Source organism: Ochotona princeps, chromosome 1 (genome assembly GCF_030435755.1).
Source record: "Ochotona princeps isolate mOchPri1 chromosome 1, mOchPri1.hap1, whole genome shotgun sequence".
In the NCBI taxonomy this organism is placed as follows: domain Eukaryota; kingdom Metazoa; phylum Chordata; class Mammalia; order Lagomorpha; family Ochotonidae; genus Ochotona; species Ochotona princeps.
This window is the reverse complement of record NC_080832.1, coordinates 93842820-93864149: the sequence shown is the minus strand read 5'-3', so window position 1 is coordinate 93864149 and position 21330 is coordinate 93842820. Positions and strand designations below refer to the sequence as shown.

The following is a 21330-nucleotide window of genomic DNA, read 5'->3' as shown; positions in this document are numbered from 1 at the left end:
GGCTGTTCTCCATTCCAGGGTGCAGAGGCCTTTGGGAGGCTGGGTGTGGCTTCTCTGCTTGACCCCCCACCTTCCCTCAAATACAGGAAGGAAAAAGAAGAGAATGTGCAAATGGTGATCTTACCCACCTTCGTGTAGCCCTTGACCCTTATCACCCTAACCAACTATCATAAAAAGTAAATATAATTAATATAAAAATTAAAATCGGACAATATCACCATTAAAGAATTAGAAAGATGTTGTGGTGTTTTATTTATAAGTATGTACATGTACAAAAAGATCACTACTTGGTACCCCATAAAGAGGAACAATTCTATAATCAATTAAAACAGCTTTCAAAATGAAGACTAACAAAAAAAATTGTAATCACATTAGTAAAATTCACTTTATGATTTTTGTCACCAAACGCTATGCTACAAGCACTTTGTGAATTCTTGATCTTTATAAACAACATTTATCATCAGCATGACTACTACATTATATAGCATGTTCAGTCTTCTATTGTTTGAGAGTTAGGGCAGTTTTAAACTTTTATTATAAAATACTTCTGAAAAAAATACTTCTGGCATGAATACACAGCTTCTTTCTATTTTTATTAATATACAATCCACAGTTAAAATTACTGTAGGTTCTTTAAAAAGTGAATTTACTGGGACAAAGCATAATTTACACATTTTACTTTAAAAATGTTTAACAATGTATTCATATGTTGCACATGATACATATACAAATATCAGTGAAGCACCCACCAAGAAAGATGAAACTAAACAATCATGTGCATGTTCAAGGAACCTGTGAAAGCATCCTTATACATGATGAGACAGGAAGAGACTGCAGCCTGGAAGGCTCCCTCTGTACCACTAACACTTCTCAGAGACACGGGTTTGAACACACACATATTTTTCTTCATATATTTAACCCATTGTTTTTTTATAACTGGATAAACAGAAAACTGAAAATGACACTTTTCTTATGTAGTCCCTTATCAAAATGTCAGAAGTGAATACTTTAATTACATATATTTGAAACACATATACTGGTGACAGAGGCAGTATTATTTTAAGGGTAGAATTGGCTATCATGAAGTGTTGTCTAGTATTGATCTTTGAAGGACTAACATCTACCTGACACATGAAAACCCACCAGGATCCGTGTGAACACATTAGCATTGGAAAAAGGGCTAAGATACAAACCACAGAAAATAACATAACAAATACAATAATATTTTCATAAAATAGTAATACAGAATCGAGAGTAACTAGCACTCTTACCTCTGTACCAGGTGATCTGCCTGGTAATATTTCCCATCCATAAGAATCTGTACATCGATCACAAGCTGGTGCAGAAGGTTCTCACATTCAAGTATGTACCCGGCAATTTCTGCTTCATTCTGAAACTGCACTCCTGACTCCAGTCTTTTAGAATCCTGGATAGTAACACAACTCACTGTTAACTCACTGTTAATTCTGCGAAACAAGTTTTGAAACCAGCCATCAGTATCAAAATCCCACAGGCTGGCATGGAATTCTAGCTGGACTTTCTTTGCTTTTCCTTTTTGGTTCAAAAACATAATATCCCTTTGCTCACTCTCCCATAAGATAGAAAACACCAAACATCATCTTTACTAAACTTTAACTTTCAGTAGAGAACATATAAGCAAAAAAAAAAAAAAAAAGAAGAAAGAAAGAAAAAGAAAAGAAACAGCAGCAGCAAATGTTACGCAAGACGTTTTTTTTTTTTATTCCAAGCCCATACCGACTCTTCCACCAAACTCCTAGTGGCTCCTTAGGCTAACTTACAGACTGCAGAGCATTTCGAGCGAGGATGAGTTTGTCTTCACAGATGACACTGTCCCGCTGCACTCGATTGGCAATCTGCTGCAACATTTCCAGCCTGAAAGAGCAGATGAGATTAAATGCGGCCTTTCCCTTTGCGGTCTCAGAGTTTGCCATCCCTGAAAAAAATACTGCCCACCCAAAAGTCAAGCACAAGCCCACTCCCATGATTCAGTACCTGTGTCCATCAAGGGACTCATTGCCAAAGCTAATGCAGGAGTTGATCAAGGTCGGACCACACTGAACAGACAGAAGATTCTCATTTGAATCGAGACTGGTTCGGGTACTGGTGGTGTTACTAAACACAGAGCCACTGCTACGGTAACTGTAACTACTGCTGTGCATTTTTATTCCTGAAATGGTCTTTCTTTGACCATTAGAAGTAGAGTATAGAGAAGGTCTGGAAAACAGTGCTAGTTCTAACGGTCAAAGTGGCAGCTGAATGTTACAGCTTCAAAGGCTCCTTAAATATGCTCCAACATGCATATGCAACACACAGCAAATAATACGCTGATAACCATTCAAAAGAATCTTGCCTAAAGCCATTCATTTGCTAGCTGAGGTTTGCCTTTTATAGCCTGCATTAAAACCTTACAAGTATGGACAAAGCAGGCTCTTTGGGGCGTCACTGGGAAAGATATGCCAAATAGTTTCACTAAGAGTCATGTAATTGCAACCACCTAAAAAACAACTCAGATACCTGAAAGAACACCAGGTATGGCCAGCCAGAGTTATCCTGGCAATGTCAATCATCAGTAAAACACACACACACACACACACACATTCAATCACAGTCTGACTTCTACAAGGACCAGGTCTGTACTGTCAATGCCAAGAGTTGCTATATATCAGGTACCCCCAACACACACAGATTTGATGAGAAACACAGTGCATTTTCATGCAACCACCAAGTCATTCGTCAGGTTAAATTAACTGGAAAAATACGCATTTTCATGTTTTCATATGATGTGGTTCAAGTCCTCACTTTACATGTGCCAGGATCTCATACAGCAACCGGTTCATGTCCCGACTGCTCCGCCTCTCATCTAGTTCCCTGCTTGTGGCCTAGGAAAGCAGTGAAGGATGACCCAAAGATTTGGGACCCTGTTCCCACGTGGGAAACCCAGAAGAAGCTCCTGGCTTTAGATTGGATCAGCTCTGACCGTTGCGGCCACTTAGGGAGTGAACCAGCAGATGGAAGATCTTTCTGTCTCTTCTTCTCTCTGTAAATCTGACTTTCCAATGAAAATAAACAAATCAGAAAAAAAAATTCAAAGTGGTAAGCAGAATACCGAACGCAATTCCTGCAAATTGAGCCTGTCTGTGCTTGTTTTTCCTTTCTGGAGGTTATTATGTGGTACAAGAACACGGGCTCTTTCCCATCTGTCTTTTATACATTCCCATTCCACACAGCTATTATGTGCAATACACAACCAATGCCAAAAAAACTTGTTGTGTCACGAAAAATGAAGGCATTTATCCAACCAATTTTCCTACCTCCAACACTACAAGGCCAAACTGCTCTCCATTCCAAGAGTAGATATCTTTCCTTTCCCAAAGCGAGAAAAGGGCCATTGAGGAGTATCATGTTCAAGACAGTGAGTAAACAGAATACCTCAAAACAATCATGGCAACATTTAAAATTTACTATCATTATGTGCCAATAAATTTATGATTTTACATACATTACCTCATCTCATACTCATAACCACCAAATGTGGTACCATTACATTCTGCTTACAAATGGAACAACTGAGGCTTGGAGAATTCCAAAAATCGCCCATAACCACACAATTTGCAAGCTTACCTAATAATCTAATCCAGACTGACCAATTCTCAGCTCCTGTACCTTAACTACTCACTGCTTTTCTTTGATTAGGATATTGCAGTGTCTTGAAAATGTTCACCAAAATTCACCTGCTGGACTCTAAATCTCCAACACAACACGGATGAGAGGGAGACATTTAAGAAGGGTGTAGGCCATGACAGCTCTACCCTCATTAATTCATTAACGTCCTGCTTGTGGAGTAAATGCAAGTTTGACCGTCTCCAGCTCTCTTGTCCTTCTGCCCCATTATAGATAATACAACACAGAGGCCCTCCCTGGATGCAGGCAACATGATATCAAGTTTTCAGCCTCCAAACGGTGAGAAATACATATGCTCTCAGTATGAATTGCCCATTCTGTACTATGACACACACAGAGTTCAAAAAATTCATGAAAAATGCAGATAACGAAAAAAACTGCTCATGAATTTTGAAATCTTTACAGCAAGTTAAACTTCTTTAAATTCAGGTTTTTCTATAACTTTTAAAAATCCCTTGCTATTTTAAAATGCAGCTAGTACCCTGATGACTAAAGATCTACTCTGTATCCCTTGTCAGGCATTCTTGCCCAGCAGTTCAGATGGTTAGCTTATCATCTCAATTTTTTTTCCATCATTCAGAATTTCTTCCTCTGTTAAAACTCCACTTAAGTTTGTTTCGGATCTCGTGATTCAGTTATAGAGACAGGCTTAAACAACAGTCATCAGGAATTTAACAAAGGACTAGCAAGTTAGACTCACTTGCCCATCTTCAGCACATTACTTCATATTCCATCAACATTCAAGTGTGGTGTATCAAAAACACAAATATACTGAGCACTCTTTGCATACCAACCACTATGTTAAGCACTAGCAACAAGGGACATTTCAAAATAGTTATCCATATTCTTAGAGCTCCGATCAGTGAAAGTGGTAGTGCTTAAACAAATAAATAAAATTCTATAATCAAGACAAGCGCTCTAAGGGAACAATTTCAGTTAAAAGCAAGATATGTAAACTAGTCTGGACTCCATTCAAGTTTCTTGAGAGGTAACACTGGAGCTAAAATCAGAGAATGATGCGGAGTACAGAGAGACAAGGAAAATGGCACAGACATTCTGGCCAAGGGAAGAGAGTGTGTCAACGCCCTGTGCAGGGAAGAAAGCAGACCCTCAACATGAGAGCTCTGGAAAGACAGCCAGTGTGGTCACTCTGCCTCACTGACAGCACAGAGGAGGGAGCAATGCCTGTGTGGCCACGGAGAGAGTAGGCTGGAAGAGCCCAACACCGTGGACCCCAAGGCTGAGACAGAACAAAGAAAGGAGACCCTCCTAGCTCCCTCCTAGCTAGCTCCATGTGGGCCGGGAGAGAAAGATTACAATGGCAACACATTCCTCTAGCAAGTATTTCCTGAACACTGAGTGTCCTTCCTGGGTAACTGGGCGCAGCCACACAGATAGAATGCTGAAGAGCCCATCATGATTTTATGGAATGCACACACGTGTAGAAGTATGGCAGAAATGAAATTAAAACTGACATTTATGTAGTGCTTTGTCCTACAAACAGAGGTCAGTTAGACTTGGGTTGTCACTGTTTATGGGGACAGAACCATAGCCAAAAGTAGAACAAGGGACAGAATTGTTATTGAATGACTTAACAAGCTTCTAGGGCTAGGCTCCAGTGACTTACAGCCAGTTCAGGAATTTCTTACAGGATACCTATGATTGGGTTTAAAACACCCTGTTAGGTGAGCCTTCTCGCACTAACACAGCCACTGAGGTCCTTTATATACTTCACTGATTGATTATTCTTATTTGAAAGGCAGATTTACAGAGAGAGGAGATACAGAAAGAAAGATTTTTAAGCTGCTGGTTCATTCCCCAAACACCAACGATGGTCAGAGCTGAGCCAATCCTAGCCAGGAGCTAGAAGCTTCTTCTGGGTCTCCCACACAGGGAGGCTTTGTGTCAGCCTCCTCTGGTTTCCCAGGCTCTAAGCAGGGAGCTGGATGGGAAGCGGAGGAGCTGGGACGTGAACCGTTGCCTATATTGGATTATCCTGTTGAGTCATAACCGCCCCGACCCCCCTTACAACCTCGCGAAAGTATCTCAAAATAAGGAAATGCAGGACAAGAAAGACTAAGTAATTTATCCAGGGTCACACAGCCAAGGAAATAGAAACGCCAAATTTTGGTTCTGATCTGCCTGGCTGTGAAGCCTAAACATTCCTTCCCCAAGAACAAGGAGGTCCCTGCACCACGGACCCTGTTGGCAAACAACAGCCCTGACCCACCTCTCCACCTCCGGGCGCAGCGCCTTCTCCCGCTCCAGCATGGCAATGATGAGTTTCCCCCACTCTTTCTCAATGTCATTTGGATGATAACCCTGAAGAAGCTTGATGCGTCCAAATTCTATCCAAATCTTGAGAACATAAAAGTATTCAATGTAAAAAAAAAAGCCTAAGACAATGTAACCAAGATCATGCTTGGCAATCCATATGATATTTTTCACCTACCTCTAATAGTTTATAAAGCCGCTTAATTTTTGATTTTTCTGTTTCCTTGGGTGGAATTTCTGTCTCTTTAAACTGTAAATACTGGTTATAAAGTGCCTAAAATGAAAAGGAAAATAAATTAGCCATCTACTTCAAAACTTCGTTTTCCTTGTCTCATTCTGTTGTGATCTCCAATGTTTGTTATTCGGTCATGTGGATTTGGTGGAATTCCTTTATAAAGTTGACGCTTATGGACATGGCCAACTTCCAGTCACCCGGTGACCTGCATGATTTAAGATCTGATGGTAGTGTAATCTGATGACTCATGTAGGCCATGATGCGATATATTTCTGGAAATCTAGACAAAAAACACATTAGTATCTACCATGGCTCCACTAAAAATCTTCATTATACAAACAAGGCAGCACAGGCTTCAAAATGTACATTATCTAAAGGCTGCATTAACCTTTAAGTTCTTAAAGACAGAGTTTAATGTAACTTCCATAGAGGGATGAGATAAAAGTAGTTCTCTTCTATTTCATGATTTTATCCTTAAAAATAAAATTCTTAGCAGACAGGTCTAAAATTTTATTCCAGCGTCCATTGGCCAATGAAAACAATAAATGAAGATAAATTACATTAGCCAATGCTGCTACCATCACACAAGTTTCAATTATATAATTAAATTACCATCTAGTTTGTAGAGATTAATTTAATAGCCTCTTAAGTATAATTTGTTATATTTAAAAGTATCTTCATAAAATTATGTAGATGAAAGTCTCCACATTTAATAAGCATATACTAATTATTTCTTCCTAATTCATTTACAAGAGCCTATAAATTTTCAAGCAGACACATTTAGAAAGGATTCCATTTAACATTTGGCTAACATAATTGCTTGGCATTTTCTTATGATGTACTTTTTTCTCGTCTCACTCTAGGCACCAGGAAGTAACCTGTGCGGTCAAACTTCCATACCATTAAGAATCTTCACTGAATAGAGGCCACTGCAATTATACAATCAGAATGTATCTGAACACAAGTGCATCTGAACATGAAATCTTAAAGTGGGTTTAAAGTCAAAATGCACATCCGGAACATTTAACTGTGTAAGCCTGCAACGTTACTATGTGCTCAATGCTCTTTGTTGTGCTGTTCTCGTGGAAGCAGAAGGGAGAAGTCTTCCCTCACCGGAAGAGCTCACTTCCACACAGAGATGTTCTACAAACAGTATTAGAGCACTTGGGGGGAAAAGTATTATGTCCTTAGAAGCCAAGTTATGCATGCCAAGGATAAGCTCTCCCAGAGCAACGTAAGGTAGAGCTGTTCCCAGGTGTTCTGTGAACACAGGCAGTCATTTCTACAAAGGCCCACCCTGGACTACTACAGGTTTTGAAACTCCAGTTTGATCAGAAAACAAAGCCAACAAATCAAGGAATTAAGACTTTCTATCAATATTCATACTATCAGTTTCCCAAAATACATTAAATTGCTTTCTACCATAAATCCAAAATATAAAATGAGCGAAACTAATCTTTGAAAGCTCACATAGCTAGAATGTTTTATGTAGTTCTAAAATATCCTTGTTACAATAAAAATGTTTTTTAGATTTATTTATTTTGATTTGAAAGGCAGAATTATAGCGGGAAGAAGAGAGAGGGAGAAACAAAATCTTTGATCTTCTGATTCACTTCCCAAATGGCCCAAGTGGAAAGAGCTAGGCTGGTCTGAAGATAGGAGCCTGGAGCTTCCTGCAGGTTTTCCCACGTTGGGGCAGGAGCCCAAGGATTTGGGCCATTCTCTGCTGCTTTCCGAGGCCATAAGCAGTATGCTAGATGGAAAGTGAAGCAACAGGGACATGATCCGGTGCCTATATGGAATGCCACCGCTGCAGGAAGAGGATTAACCTGCTGTGTTATGCAGCCCAACCCCCATCTCAAAGTTCTTGATCACAGCTTTTCAGTATGAGCAAATATTTCCCTGACCTATGAACTCATTCACACTGGGAGTCACATAGTATTTTCAAATTCATAGTGAAATGCACTTCTCTTTCTATATAAAGAAGCTTTGCATGCAGTTGCTAATAGGATTCAAACATAGGCACACTCCCCACCATGGTCACACATGGGTGGGATCCCCAAGCCCCTCTTCCCCCAGACATATGATGGGTTCCAAGGATTTTGCATGCATCAAACTGATTTGGCTGTGTCAATCCCAAAGAGCCTCACATTAAACCTTTCAACTCTTAACAAATCAAAGCCTCAGGTCTATATACTAAACAGATTGTTGCTGTTATGTCTTAATGTTTACCTCCAATTCTACCTGCTTCTATTTTACCAAGGAAAACTTTCTTGAACACTCCAAAATTACGGAATTACTAAAGTATGACTTAGAGCTTACAATTCAATGAGTCCTACTTCTACAGTGACACTGACCTTTAGTTCTACAGGATTATTAGGAAATGTTCTCTCAGACATTGTGGTCACATGGTGTCTAATCCACTGGATGAGGTAGTTCACCATATTCTGGTATTCAATCCATTTGACTTCAACATCCTAAATAAATAAAACAACACAAAAGGTTCCTGCCTATAGATAACAATACTTGCATTTAACACAATTTAGTTAAAAATCATTGCGTGGAGTTTGCACAACTTCAGGCTTCAAAGAACCAGTTAAATGCTTTCTTTCCATCCAGGCCCAATCCTTTCCACACAAACAACTTTAACATCATGCTTCATTTAGCCACTGACACCAGCCTAATGAGTGCCAGTTCTGATGCAAAGATTGTGGCTGCCAGGGGCACTTGTTCAGGAGGCTTCTGAAGCTGTTTTCAAGTGCAGCGGGAAAAGAAAAAATGCCTTAATCAGTCTGTGGGGCTTGCCAAGCTTGAAAGAAGTGGAGGAGCAGCTTGCATAAACCAGCTTAGAGATCTTCTCTGTCAACTATTTTAGAACTAAGTCCATGGCGTATTTTAATCTCAAAAGAGTTTCAAAACACAAAGAAAACTAGGTAGAAACGAATGAAAACTACATAGAATGTCCATGGTGGGATCATTCACGTAAATGCTAAACTCCTTAAAAACAGAGGAGACTGGAAGGCTGCCAAGTGCTACATTAAGTTTTCGATGACTGTAAATTACCTTTAAAGATTGTACTCCACGTACCTATAGCCAAAGAGCTACTATTTATGTGGGGAGGCAAGGGAATTTCATTAAACAGTTAAGTAAAATGAAAATCAGTTTTTAATTAAGCATTGAAATAACTAAAATAGTATATGCTAGAAATTGAGATAAGAATGAGGGAAGCATTCTGCATGTGCCTCGAAATAGTCACTACAGGTGACCGGGGAGTCCCTGAGCAATTCTGCAATGACTAGGAAGTAGACGGGGGTGTGTGGGAGTGGACAGGGCAGATAAAACACGGGGGAGTGATGAGCGAGTCAGGATGCCATGGCTAACATGCACAGTCCATACGGGGAAATCACGGCTAAAATCAGAGCACACATCCGCAAGCACATTCCAACCAGTTCATGGAAAACAGAATTCAGTGACAAGCCTATATTGGTGCAAAACATTTTCAGATTCATGCATAGGAAGGGTCTTCAAACATTTCACAGAAATAATTTAGAAAAGAGCTATGCACTGAGTTTTCAAAAATTTTTGCACCAACAGAAACTTTTTATTCCATCTTTCCCACTAACTTTCTGGGGTACATTGACAGTAACAGTTTATTAAGCAGCACGATAACTTCTGTTGAGCATGTTTGACATTAAAGAACTGTAAAAAGTCACTAACTCTCAGAGAATTCAGTGAACTGATCATTCCTGAATCAGCAGGCCACAGGACAGAAACATCAATACTCACATTTGCACTGATGCCTTCACCACCTTCAGGGACTTTAGGAAATGCATCATAGAGAGATGACACATAAGTTATTACTGACTTTTCATCAGGTGAGGAGACATCAACATCTAAAAGCAGCAACATAAATTAATGATTTCATGATGCTGACAAATTGCTTATGAACAGACTTGCACACCAGTCCATAGCTAGTCAAGAAATCAACTCACCTTCAGGGTCCAGGAGTCGGATCACACCAATTTTTTCTGCTACATAAAAAGCATGCTCTAAGTTTGCAAGGTTGCTTTGAACAGCAACAGTATTCATATCTATCAGGTCCGGCCTAGGGAAAAAAAATTCACTGTGTTAAGTTTTCCCAAATGCTAATTTAATATTACATTAACGTGTATATCCATTTACTTAACACCTTCAGCAAATCTATCAAACCTGTACTGAAATACAGATTTCATCATTTAACTACTTTCTCAGGAACTTTTGACATGAAAAATAGTTTCATAGATTAAAATTTTTAGAAACGAAGTTTACAAATGACTCACAACCAGATAAATAGGAATATTCTTCCCATTCAACTAACTTAGGTTTTACTATTCCAATAGAAATGCTGTTATCCAACCACCATCTTATAAATTTATACCATATCCATGACACCTTCCCCTTTGGGATGCCCTTTGCATCAATCCCAGATGACTTCTATAATTCCACTCACTCCTCTGAGCAAAGAGCAAACCCACCACCGCCGCGGAGCCTTTTCTGAACTTTCAAGCATTCATTTCTATCTCCCGGTTCCCTGTCTCCTGGCCTGTAGGACTCAGCGTGGCACTTATGAAATCTTACACTTTGGCCCTATTAGTGCACTGCTATATGCACATACACATCTCACTTCTCTCCATGAGCCCTGCTGGACAGTAATAATCACATATGAATTAGTGTGTTTGTGTTAGCCTTCTGGTAAGATACATACACACAGTAGATAATAAGGATCTACTAAGAAATTGGTAAGTTGGGCCATTAATTTGAATCATAAGCGAGTGGCTATGATAAACACTGGTTTTCATCCTCACAAACATGCATATGTACATGTGTGCTCAAATACTCTTATTCTTCTCTCATTCTCTCACTCTCTCTCCCCGCCCCCTCCTCCCCCCTTCCTCTCTTCCCACCCCTTTCCTCACCCCTCCAAGTAAATACCAGCCTTCATCTCTAACTTGTGACATGTACATGATGCTCAAACGCAGAGATGCTTTAAAGTAAGCTCTGTCTGCATGAGCTGAAGAAAGACTCCTGAAATACTCTTTGCATTGAAATTGGGAAAACATGTAGCTGGAAATCTGGTCAGGAAACTGATCTCAAAAAGAAAGCATTAAAAGAAATGTACAAATAAGTACGGAAACTAAAGTCTTTGAAAAATGGTATCTACATGCAGGTATTACCAAGAACTTGTTTATCAACTTAAAATGGAAGACTCTACAATCTACACAGGCATTCTGGTTTGCTCAAAATACTCATTTGGGGAACCACAGAAAGAAAGGATCATCCCACAGGTAGTGGAAGTAGTGAAATGCCTATTATTTTGAATAATAGTTTTGGAAGGCTGCTTACAAGAGAAATGCTTGGGAAAATGTATCATTGATCTTATCAAAGCTAAACAGCATTTTCTACTCTTTTGTGAGTGAAAAACCAGACCTCATCACGCAAAAATTATAATAATAATAAGGTTATGGAGCTTTTTTAAAGAGTGCATTACTTGGAAATGGAGATACAGACTCTGAGAGCAACAGGAAACTAATGCTTTTCACATGCCAGCAACATGATCATTTATTACAAGAACAAAAAATCAATGGCCAAGAGTGGAGGAAATGACAGAACTCTATTCAGAAAGAACAGAATAAAAGAATCTTCCAACTTCCAGAGTACCAGCCAGGTGTGCCTAACAGTCTAGACAAAAACAAATATCTAAATTTCTCTCATCAAAAACTTGTTTTGTTTCCATAAAGTTCACACATATGAGAGAAATGCAAGCCAGCCTTGTGGAGACTGCCAACTCTTGGAACAAGAGGCAGCATGTCAGGAGAACGCTGCCATTAGCAAAGAAAGCAAACACTGAGTAACCTCAGAAACAAAGAAACAAGTCACTGAAAAAGCAAGGTTTCTGAGCACAAGAATAAAACATAAAACTTCCTTTAGAATGACATAGTGGATTTCCACACAAGAGCAGCTGTATAATACAATGAGCCTGAATAAAGTTGCCTTTTTATTCTGACAGTTAACACTTTAATGGGACAAAAGTGAAATGATTTTATTCCATTAAACTATTTCAGTAGGTAAATGAAACTTAAACAAAAAAAAATTGGGGGTTGAGTGGAGAAGAAAATGTAAACCAACATGAAAAAATAATTGCTTGAAAATCCGTGAAAACCTTGTTTCCGCTTTGCTCAGTTTCTGTCTTCCATTACACTTTTCTACTTTTCTGGAACACTTGGAAGAGGCCTGGGTTTGTCTCATGCTTGCCTGCTTCCGTCTCACTGGGATAACATATAAACTTTAAACTTTCAGATGCTCACATGCAGATCGCTTTTTCTCACTCTAAAAGACTCATTCTGGGCCCGGAGGCGTGGTCTAGCGGCTAAAGTCCTCGCCTTGAAAGCCCCGGGATCCCATACGGGCGCCGGTTCTAATCCCGGCAGCTCCACTTCCCATCCAGCTCCCTGCTTGTGGCCTGGGAAAGCAGTTGAGGACGGCCCAATGCTTTGGGACACTGCACCCACGTGGGAGACCCGGAAGAGGTTCCAGGTTCCCGGCATCGGATCGGCACAGCATCGGCCCGGCACAGCATCGGCCCGTTGCGGCTCACTTGGGGAGTGAAACATCGGACGGAAGATCTTCCTCTCTGTCTCTCCTCCTCTGTGTATATCTGGCTGTAATAAAATGAATAAATCTTTAAAAAAAAAAAAAAAGACTCATTCTGCTGTAACATCTTCATGTGGAATACTAGCAGGAAATTTTGTCTCCACCTTAGCTTTGATTAACCTAAGGCACAGTAGTCTATGTTCTAAGAGGAAAAAGCGGTAGCTATTTACTCTAATTTCTTTATTTTATGGAAGTCTTTTTAAATCATATAATGTAATCTTCTGCCATCTAAGTAAGTTATCCTCTTTTTATGGAAAAAAAAGACCATGCTAATTCTTTATTTGTTTATTTACGATATAAACTTTTTGAAATGACTCAATCATCTTGGACTGTAACTTTTGAAAATGCATTTATATTTATTATTTCATACTCAGTTCAATGCAGTTTACAAAAAAACAAAATACAAGAAGATAACATAAACTTTAAATTAGAAGCATAAAATGCAGAGACAGTCATGACCCTGGCTTGTGCCCCTGCTCATCTCTTGTATTTTTTGTTTTCTGTCTATTAAACTCTTTACTTTGTGAAGCACTACACCTTTTATAATATAAATAAGAAAAAAATGCTATCTCAAACATTTTAAAAAGTATCACAATAAAACATAGTAAATGATTTTTAAAAATACAGAAGGTCATGACATGATGTAAAACATGACATTAAAAAGGGGACCTGGTGCAATGGCTTGATTGGCTGGCTCTCCTCCTTCAAGTGCCAGGATCTCATGTGGGCCTGGGGCTTATATCCCAGCTGCTCCACTTCCCATACAGCTCCCTGCTTGAGGCCAGGGAGGGCAATGGAGGATGGCCGAAAGCCTTGAGGGCTCAATACCCGTATCAGAGGCCTAACAGAGGTGCCCAGCTCCTGGCTTCGGATCAGCTCAGCTCTGGCCTGGGTGCTATGGCCACTTTGGAAGTGACCTAGCAGATGGAGAATCTTTTTGCCTCTCCTCTCTGTTGATCTGCCTTTCCAATAAAAATATTAAAAAAAGAAAGAAAAAAAAGTGCATACATACCATTTGTACACAGGCTTAATGCCTTTAATTCACTGCAAAAATATAGAGCACACATTAGAAATGGCTATTTCTATAAAATACACAACAACTTGGGATGAAAGTAAAACCTTTTTGGGATGATGGAACACTCATCTTAAACGAGGCTTTCTTCCACATACACAGATACGTATAGATGTGGGTATATCCATAGACACAGATAAATACAGATACACAATATGAAGATACCTCCCTGTACACGGGTAGACACTAAAGCTAAGAGAACATCAAAATCATCTAAGAGATCGCTTTGGACTAGACACCCCCAAATACAATAGCTCACACGAGAAGCAGATAGGATCCCATGGGGAAATGACTAAGTATGTAAAGACAGCACTTAGACTACCTAATACTTGCACATTACACCATGCCAAACAGCCAAAACCAATACATTCTACTACAAATGTTAAAATAATGATAATGATAATAATAAAGAAAGTGACAAAGCCAAATATTTAGAAAGAAAGCATTCTAAAATATACAAGAGATAATGATTAGATTTAATTGAGGGGGAAAAGGAGGTTAAAAGGTTACCTGCGAAAAGAGTATATTAATATTAACATAAGATTACCAAATCTTGACTCAAAATCGCAGTGAATGAAAAAGGCATCACAGTCTAAACCAGGTTTTTTTGGTTTTATTTGTTATTTCTTTTTAATGTGAAAAAATTCAGCACTTTAAATTCTTAGAGTTTGTTAGGTTGACTGGCACCGAATACCTACTAATATGGATAAAAAACAGATTTTAGCAATACCATGTGTGAGAAATCTCCCCTTCAATGCTTCTCAGTGGATGGAGGAGTGGAGCCCATCTTCCAATGCAAAAATAAACATAACTTGTCTTGCCTCTTTTCCTCACTCAAGCAATGTCCAACACATCCTATGTTCTTGCTGTAGACTTGCTTCTACGTTCATCTGTCATCTTCCCTGCTCCCCAAATGTTGTCTACTATTTCTTCACCGACCACATCTTATCATAACTATGGATTTGTTTATTTCTCAGACTGCATCAAGCACTTCCTCAGGTACATGTGTTTTATGCATAAACATGCATGGTTTATGCATGTTTACAGCCTAGATATCTAACACAATGCCTGATGCACGATCTTTTAAAGAATGAATAACAGAAGGCCCGAAGATAGCGTGGCAGTTAAAGTCCTCGCCTTGAACGCGCCAGGATCCCCTATGAGCGCAGGTTCTAATCGTGGCTGCTCCACTTCCCATCCGGCTCCCTGCTGTGGCCTGGGAAAACAGTCCAGGATGGACCAAAGCATTGGAATCCTGTACCCACTTGGGAGACTCAGAATAGGCTCCTGGCTTCGGATCAGCACAGCTCCAGCCATTGCGCTCACTTGGGGAGTGAATCATCGGACGGAAGATCTTCCTCTCTGTCTCTCCTCCTCTCTGTATATCCGCCTTTCCAATAAAAATAAATAAATCTTTAAAAAATGAATAATAAAGGATCAAATCAGCTGTGAGGAGTGGCAGGTATCAGGCATTCAAATTCTTGAAGGTATCTTTCATGCCAGGTTTGTTCCTTTTCACTTCCCAAACGAGACCGCCATCTAGGGTTTCCAGCCGGGATCTCCAAACCCACATAGAACAGATTTCAAAGCTATTGCTTGTCTATTTCCTCAATAAGCACACTTCCTTTTGAAGTTTCCTCTTTTCTCTGCCAGAAACAATTTGGAGAATAGGCACAGAGTGAAAACAATCAAGGGTGACATAAAGCTTTGAAAGCATAAATGACAGCTTCCAAGATCCCCTCCATGCTTAGATTCTTTTTTTTTTAAAGATTTATTTTATTTTTATTACAAAGTCAGATATACTGAGAGGAGGAGAGACAGAGAGGAAGTGGAGCTGCCGGGATTAGAACCAGCGGCCATATGGGATCAAGGTGAGGACCTTAGCCACTAGGCCACGCCGCCAAGCCCCATGTTTAGATTCTTAAGTTCCCTCAGCTCAGGCTTCCAGTGAAGTTACCAGTTGGAATGTCTCAAAAATAGTAATGGTAACAAAACCATAACCAGCACTACTAAAGGCTGATACCCAGTATGTGGCAAGCAATGCACCATGGTATTTAAACGCCTTCTATCACTCAATCATCTCAGCAACCCTAAGCAGTGAGCTGTGTTATTATCCTGAATCTACAGGTGAAGAAACTAAAGAATAAAGAAGTCACATAACTTGAATGAGGACACAAATCTGTTAAGAAGTGCTTAGGATTTAAATCCAGCTGCATTGCTCTGACATTATAAACAGGATTTATATCTGATATGAAGATTAAAAATGCAAAATAGAGGAAACAGGAACAGGTATTTGGGTTGGTAGTTAACACGCCAGTGAGGATGTTCATGTCCTAGATTCAAGTACTTGGTTTCAGTCCCAGATTCCAATTTTCTGCTACCACAGGAAGCAAGGGTTATGGCTCAAGTAGTCAAATCCCTGCCACCCAAGTGAGAAGCCAAGTTTAAATTCTCCGCTCCACTGAGAGCATGCGGGGATCTGGGCACTGAAGCAGTGGATGTGGTCTCTCTCTCTCTCTCTCTCTCTCTCTCTCTCCCCACACACACAGACACACACACACACATACCCCAAAGGAAATATTCAAAAAATTACACTTTTCAAGTACATTCTGTGCTTCCAGAAAAAAATAATAACTAGGATAACACTGTAGAGCAAACACAAGAAAGTGTGTGTGTGTGTGTGTGTGTGTGTTGCCATGTTTAGAAACAAGTGCTAAGAAATAGATGAAGTTCCAGATTGTTATCAACACAATATTCATCAAAACACTAAACTATGTTTCCCATAGTTGCAACAGTTGTACGGCAATAATCCAGAGTAAGAATTCAGAGAAAGAACGATTACATGTAATTTGCCAAGTTTCTCCTCCACCAACAAGTAGTTTCTTAGTAGTCATAACTGAGAATTTGCATTAGAATCCCTCCTCTTTCATAATTCCTTAATGTTCTCTGAAAACTGGCGAACAATTCACAATACCCAGAGAACTACATGACAACACAAACACATAGCACACGCAGGCACGGACCCGCCTACTGTCTTAGGCACTCATTAGGAAAACAGAACTCCTTTTAACTCTTTGTCAGTGCTGATTTTTCTTGTTTAGATCAAAGCGGAAAAAAGAACACATTCAGTGTTGGGATGAGGATAATTTGTGTTGGAGCCAAACTCCAGAATATGCTAAAAAAACATTACGTCTAGAAAATAGTGGTTTTTCCTGTAAGTATAATTTTTTTTTAATAATTCAGCTTTATTTGAAATATCTGAAAGGAAACTGGGCAACAACGCCCTTTAGCAATAAAAAATAAAAAAGAAAAGACATAAAGGAGACTTGTGTGTGCCAAATGTCAGGAAGAGAGGGGAGCGAGGGTACACTGCTGACTGAGTACAGAGTTTCGGTCAGGCACAGAGAAACGTGCCTAGAGACGGATGGTGGTAATGGCTACACATGGAGGGTATTAACCAATGCCTATTAGCTATTAACTACATGCCTATTATCTACACACTCAAAATGAATGAGATGACAGTGTATGTTAAATAGCTAAGTAAAATGGAGGCAGAAAAATTAAAAAAAAATGCCAAAGCTTTGGTGTAGCTGTCTTGCCATTTATCCTAAACTGACATTTGACTTCAGACACACATCCCATTCTGCAAACTGTGCCTTAGTTCCTTCTTTGAAAAATGAAAATCAGGAATTACAAAAGTCGAACATTTTCAACTTCTAGAATTCCTATTATTGTATCCCTAGGGAACACCTAGAAATGTGTTGGAGTATGGGAGGAATGGTTTTATCAGATGCTGTTGATATAAGCTTGAAGAATCCAGTTGGTTTGAACAAGATCTCAAGTGGATTAGTATAAAATTTCTCCTTAAACTAAGTATAAATAACAAAATACACATGTTATTAGGAAATCTCTGTTCACAAAATAGTGTAAAAGAAACAGAACTGGCACAACTTGATGTTTTAGCATGCTATTTAAAAACAGTGTTTTCTAGTCAACTAACAAGTTTATTCATTTCGCTGAATACTTAATAAGCATCTACCATGTTCTAGGCAGTGAGGCACTGGGAAGATAAAAATTATAAAAATGGAGAAATCAGAGCTCTAAATTGAGAGTAAACAGGGAGGAAATGTAGTGCGAGATCAAAGTGGAAGAGAAAACACGCATGATGAACCCAGGGGTTGGAGGAAGCCTGACTACAAGCAGTCCAGAGCAGATGAGGAGTTAGCAGCCAGGCACAGCATGGCGAGATGTTAGGCCAGGAGGGCTGCAAGGCGCCAAGGTGACAGTGAGCACTGTGAAGTACTCAAAGGATGCTGAATATTTTCTAAGAACTACGGAAAGCGATGAAGGTGCATTATAAGAGATTAAATAATCAGATTTGGGGTCAAATGGAACAGAAATTCTAAGTGGTCAAAGTACTCTTAGGTAGGAGACCCTGACGTCCTTCAGAAAATGTGCTGAAGTAGAGGGAAACGGACAGGTCAGAAGGAGGTAAATCCACAGCACTTTTTGTTTTAACAAAAGTTTATTTTCAAAGTAGATTTACAAAGCAGGAAAAATGGAAACATCTTTCACCTGCTGGTTCACTGCCTAAATGACCACAATGGCCAGAGCTGAACTAACAGAGCCAGGAGCTTCTTCCAGGTCTCCCACATAGATACAGGAACCAAGGACTTGAGCTGTTCTTTGCTGCTTTCCCAGGCCACAAGCAGAGAGCTGGATTAGAAGTGCAGTAGCAGAGACACAAATCAGCACCCATCCAGGATGCTGGCAAAAGATTAGCCTGCAACATCAGCGTGCCAGCCCCACAACTTACTTCTGTAACATTGGCTTTTGTAACTTAAGGCTAAAGGCGCGGATGGGAGACAACACATAGAGAAGGTGAAACACACAACATTGGAAAAATCCTAACATTTACCAACTTTGTGAAAGAGGCTGAGTCTGAGGGGGAACTGAGGGCAAGCAGAACAGCCCAAGAAATGAAAGGAGAATCACAGAAGGGCAATGTTACAAAAATCAAAGGAAGGAGTATTGCAAGAACAAAACAACAGGCAATGAGGGACCAGCACAGTAGCCTAGTCGCTGAAGTCTTGCACGCATCAGGATCCCATATGGGAGCCAGTTCGAAGACTGGTGGCCCCACTTCCCATCCAGCTCCCTGCTTGTGGCCTGGGAAAGCAGTCGAGGACAGCCCAAAGCCTCGGGAACCTGCACCCACATGGGAGACCCAGAAGGAGCTCTGCACTCCTGGCTTCCGATGGGCACAGCTCCGGCCATTGCGGCAACTTGGGGAGTGAATCAATGGACAGAAGATCTTCCTCTCTGTCTCACCATCTGTCTGTATATCTGACTTTCCAATTAAAAATAAATAAATCTTAAAAAAAAAAACAGGCAATGAGATGAGGAAGACTAAAACCATGGGGCCAGACACTCTCTTGACCATAACACACACACACACACAGGAGGAGTGCTTTTGTCGCTGTTTTATTAAGAGGCTTTAAGAATCCTTAAGATTCAATGAGGAGGGCCTGGCCTTAATCGCCCCGGGATCCCATATGGGCGCCAGTTCTAATCCCGGCAGCTCCACTTCCCATCCAGCTCCCTGCTTGTGGCCTGGGAAAGCAGTCGAGGATGGCCCAGTGCTTTGGGTTCCTGCACCCGCGTGGGAGACCTGGAAGAGATTCCTAGTTCCTGGCTTCGGATCGGCGCGCACCGGCCGTTGCGGCTCACTTGGGGAGTGAATCATCGGAGGGAAGATCTTCCTCTCTGTCTCTCCTCCTCTCTGTATATCTGACTTTGTAATGAAACTAAATAAATCTTTAAAAAAAAAAGATTCAGTGAGGAAAAGCCATCAGAGCAAAAATGTGAACACATGGGAGGAAAGCTGTCCCTCAGCCAAAGGCTGGAATGAGATCCACAGCACTGAAGGTGGGCACACCTTGGACCGGCTCAGAGAGACTCCAGCACTGATCCGGCGCGGGCCGAACAGCCAGCAGAGATGCACAGAAAGCTAGCTTTGTATCTTTGGCAGCATAAACTTTCCACTTGCTGGCTTCAACTTCCTCTGAGAGTAGGATGGAGATCATCTCTTATAGCAAGGAAAAGCTTGTTTGAAGAAAATATCGTGATGGAGAAGCGAGATAATAACATGGGCAGAAAAGGTAGTTGTCAGATCTGCTGGTGGCGGGTGATAATGAAGTTCCAGTGAAACCAAGCCTTTAGTGTGACTCTCCAGTGTGCCTCTCAGCTCGGGGACAAGCACAGACAAGGCAGCAGGTGTGCACACACAGGCTCTGGCATGGCTGCACACATGGCATATACTGAGCAACATGCATGCAGCTGAAAAGTGATTTGTGTTTTAAAAACACAACAACAACAAAGCCCACACTCCTTTTACCCAGAGATTAGTTTAAGAACCATCTTTATCCTGTGGGACATCACTCACACCACTGCATGAAATGGCAGTTAGGCCTGTTCTTTGAGAAATCACACAAAACAAAAGGGATTCCATATGCCTGACTTATCCTATGATAACAGGGAGATCGCCATAACAAATTCCTGAAGATGACTGGATTAAATCATGTTCAGACTTCGCATACTCTTACTGCTCTTGTGGGTGCAAAGAGCACCACATCTTGCCACCTCCAACCCCTATCCTGCCAATAGGGAAAAAGAAAGAAAGAAAAAGACAGGTAGTATGGTCCACTTCTTTTCCTTCAGCAAACAAATATGTGCATGGAGCGGATCCATGCAGTTACATAAGTGGTGCAGACATTCCTACGTGCTCATATTTGGACGCATTCTGTTGAAAAAAACAAAGCCAAGAACCCCAAGGAGGCAACTAGCTTTGGCCTCTCTCAAAAGGGGCAGGGGTGTAAGCAAGGGATCAACTTATTTTTACTTTAGGAGTAAACAAAATTTTCAAAGGCTTTATATCTACGAATATGAGTGTATAAATAAGCCAAAATAAAAGAAATACCAAACAGATGAGCCTATCCAAAAATTATAGACATGTCAGCTTCTCCTGTAATGTGAAAGAAAGGCAACAGAAGGGTGAAGCCAAGCTTAAGAGGACAAACTGGGGCCTGGCGCAGTAGCCTAGTGGCTGAAAGTCCTCACCTTGCATGCACCAGGATCCCCATATGGGCATCAGTTCTAATCCCAGTGGTCCCACTTCCCATCCAGCTCCCTGCCTGTGGCCTGGGAAAGCAGTTGGGATGCTGCACCCACGTGGGAGACCTGGAAGAGGCTTCTAGCTCCTGGCTTCTGATGGGCACAGCTCCAGTCATTGGGGCCGCTTTGGGAGTGAATCAAGGGACAGAAGATCTTTTCCTCTGTCTCTTCACATGTCTGTATA

At 40.6% G+C, this 21330-nt stretch overlaps 1 protein-coding gene across 13 annotated transcripts in view; it reads right to left on the bottom strand.

Annotated features, from left to right (window-relative positions):
• The window catches only part of DST (dystonin), a 434986-nt gene that overhangs the window by 171258 nt on the left and 242398 nt on the right, over positions 1 to 21330 (bottom strand). For all 13 annotated transcript variants that reach the window (XM_058661874.1, XM_058661883.1, XM_058661921.1 and 10 more), the window contains 7 exons: positions 10204 to 10316; positions 9998 to 10104; positions 8569 to 8688; positions 6155 to 6250; positions 5933 to 6060; positions 1800 to 1893; positions 1272 to 1426 (listed from right to left, as the gene is read on the bottom strand). In XM_058661874.1, coding sequence (XP_058517857.1) covers positions 1272 to 1426; positions 1800 to 1893; positions 5933 to 6060; positions 6155 to 6250; positions 8569 to 8688; positions 9998 to 10104; positions 10204 to 10316 — 813 coding nt within the window. The remainder of the gene's footprint in view (positions 1 to 1271; positions 1427 to 1799; positions 1894 to 5932; positions 6061 to 6154; positions 6251 to 8568; positions 8689 to 9997; positions 10105 to 10203; positions 10317 to 21330) is intronic.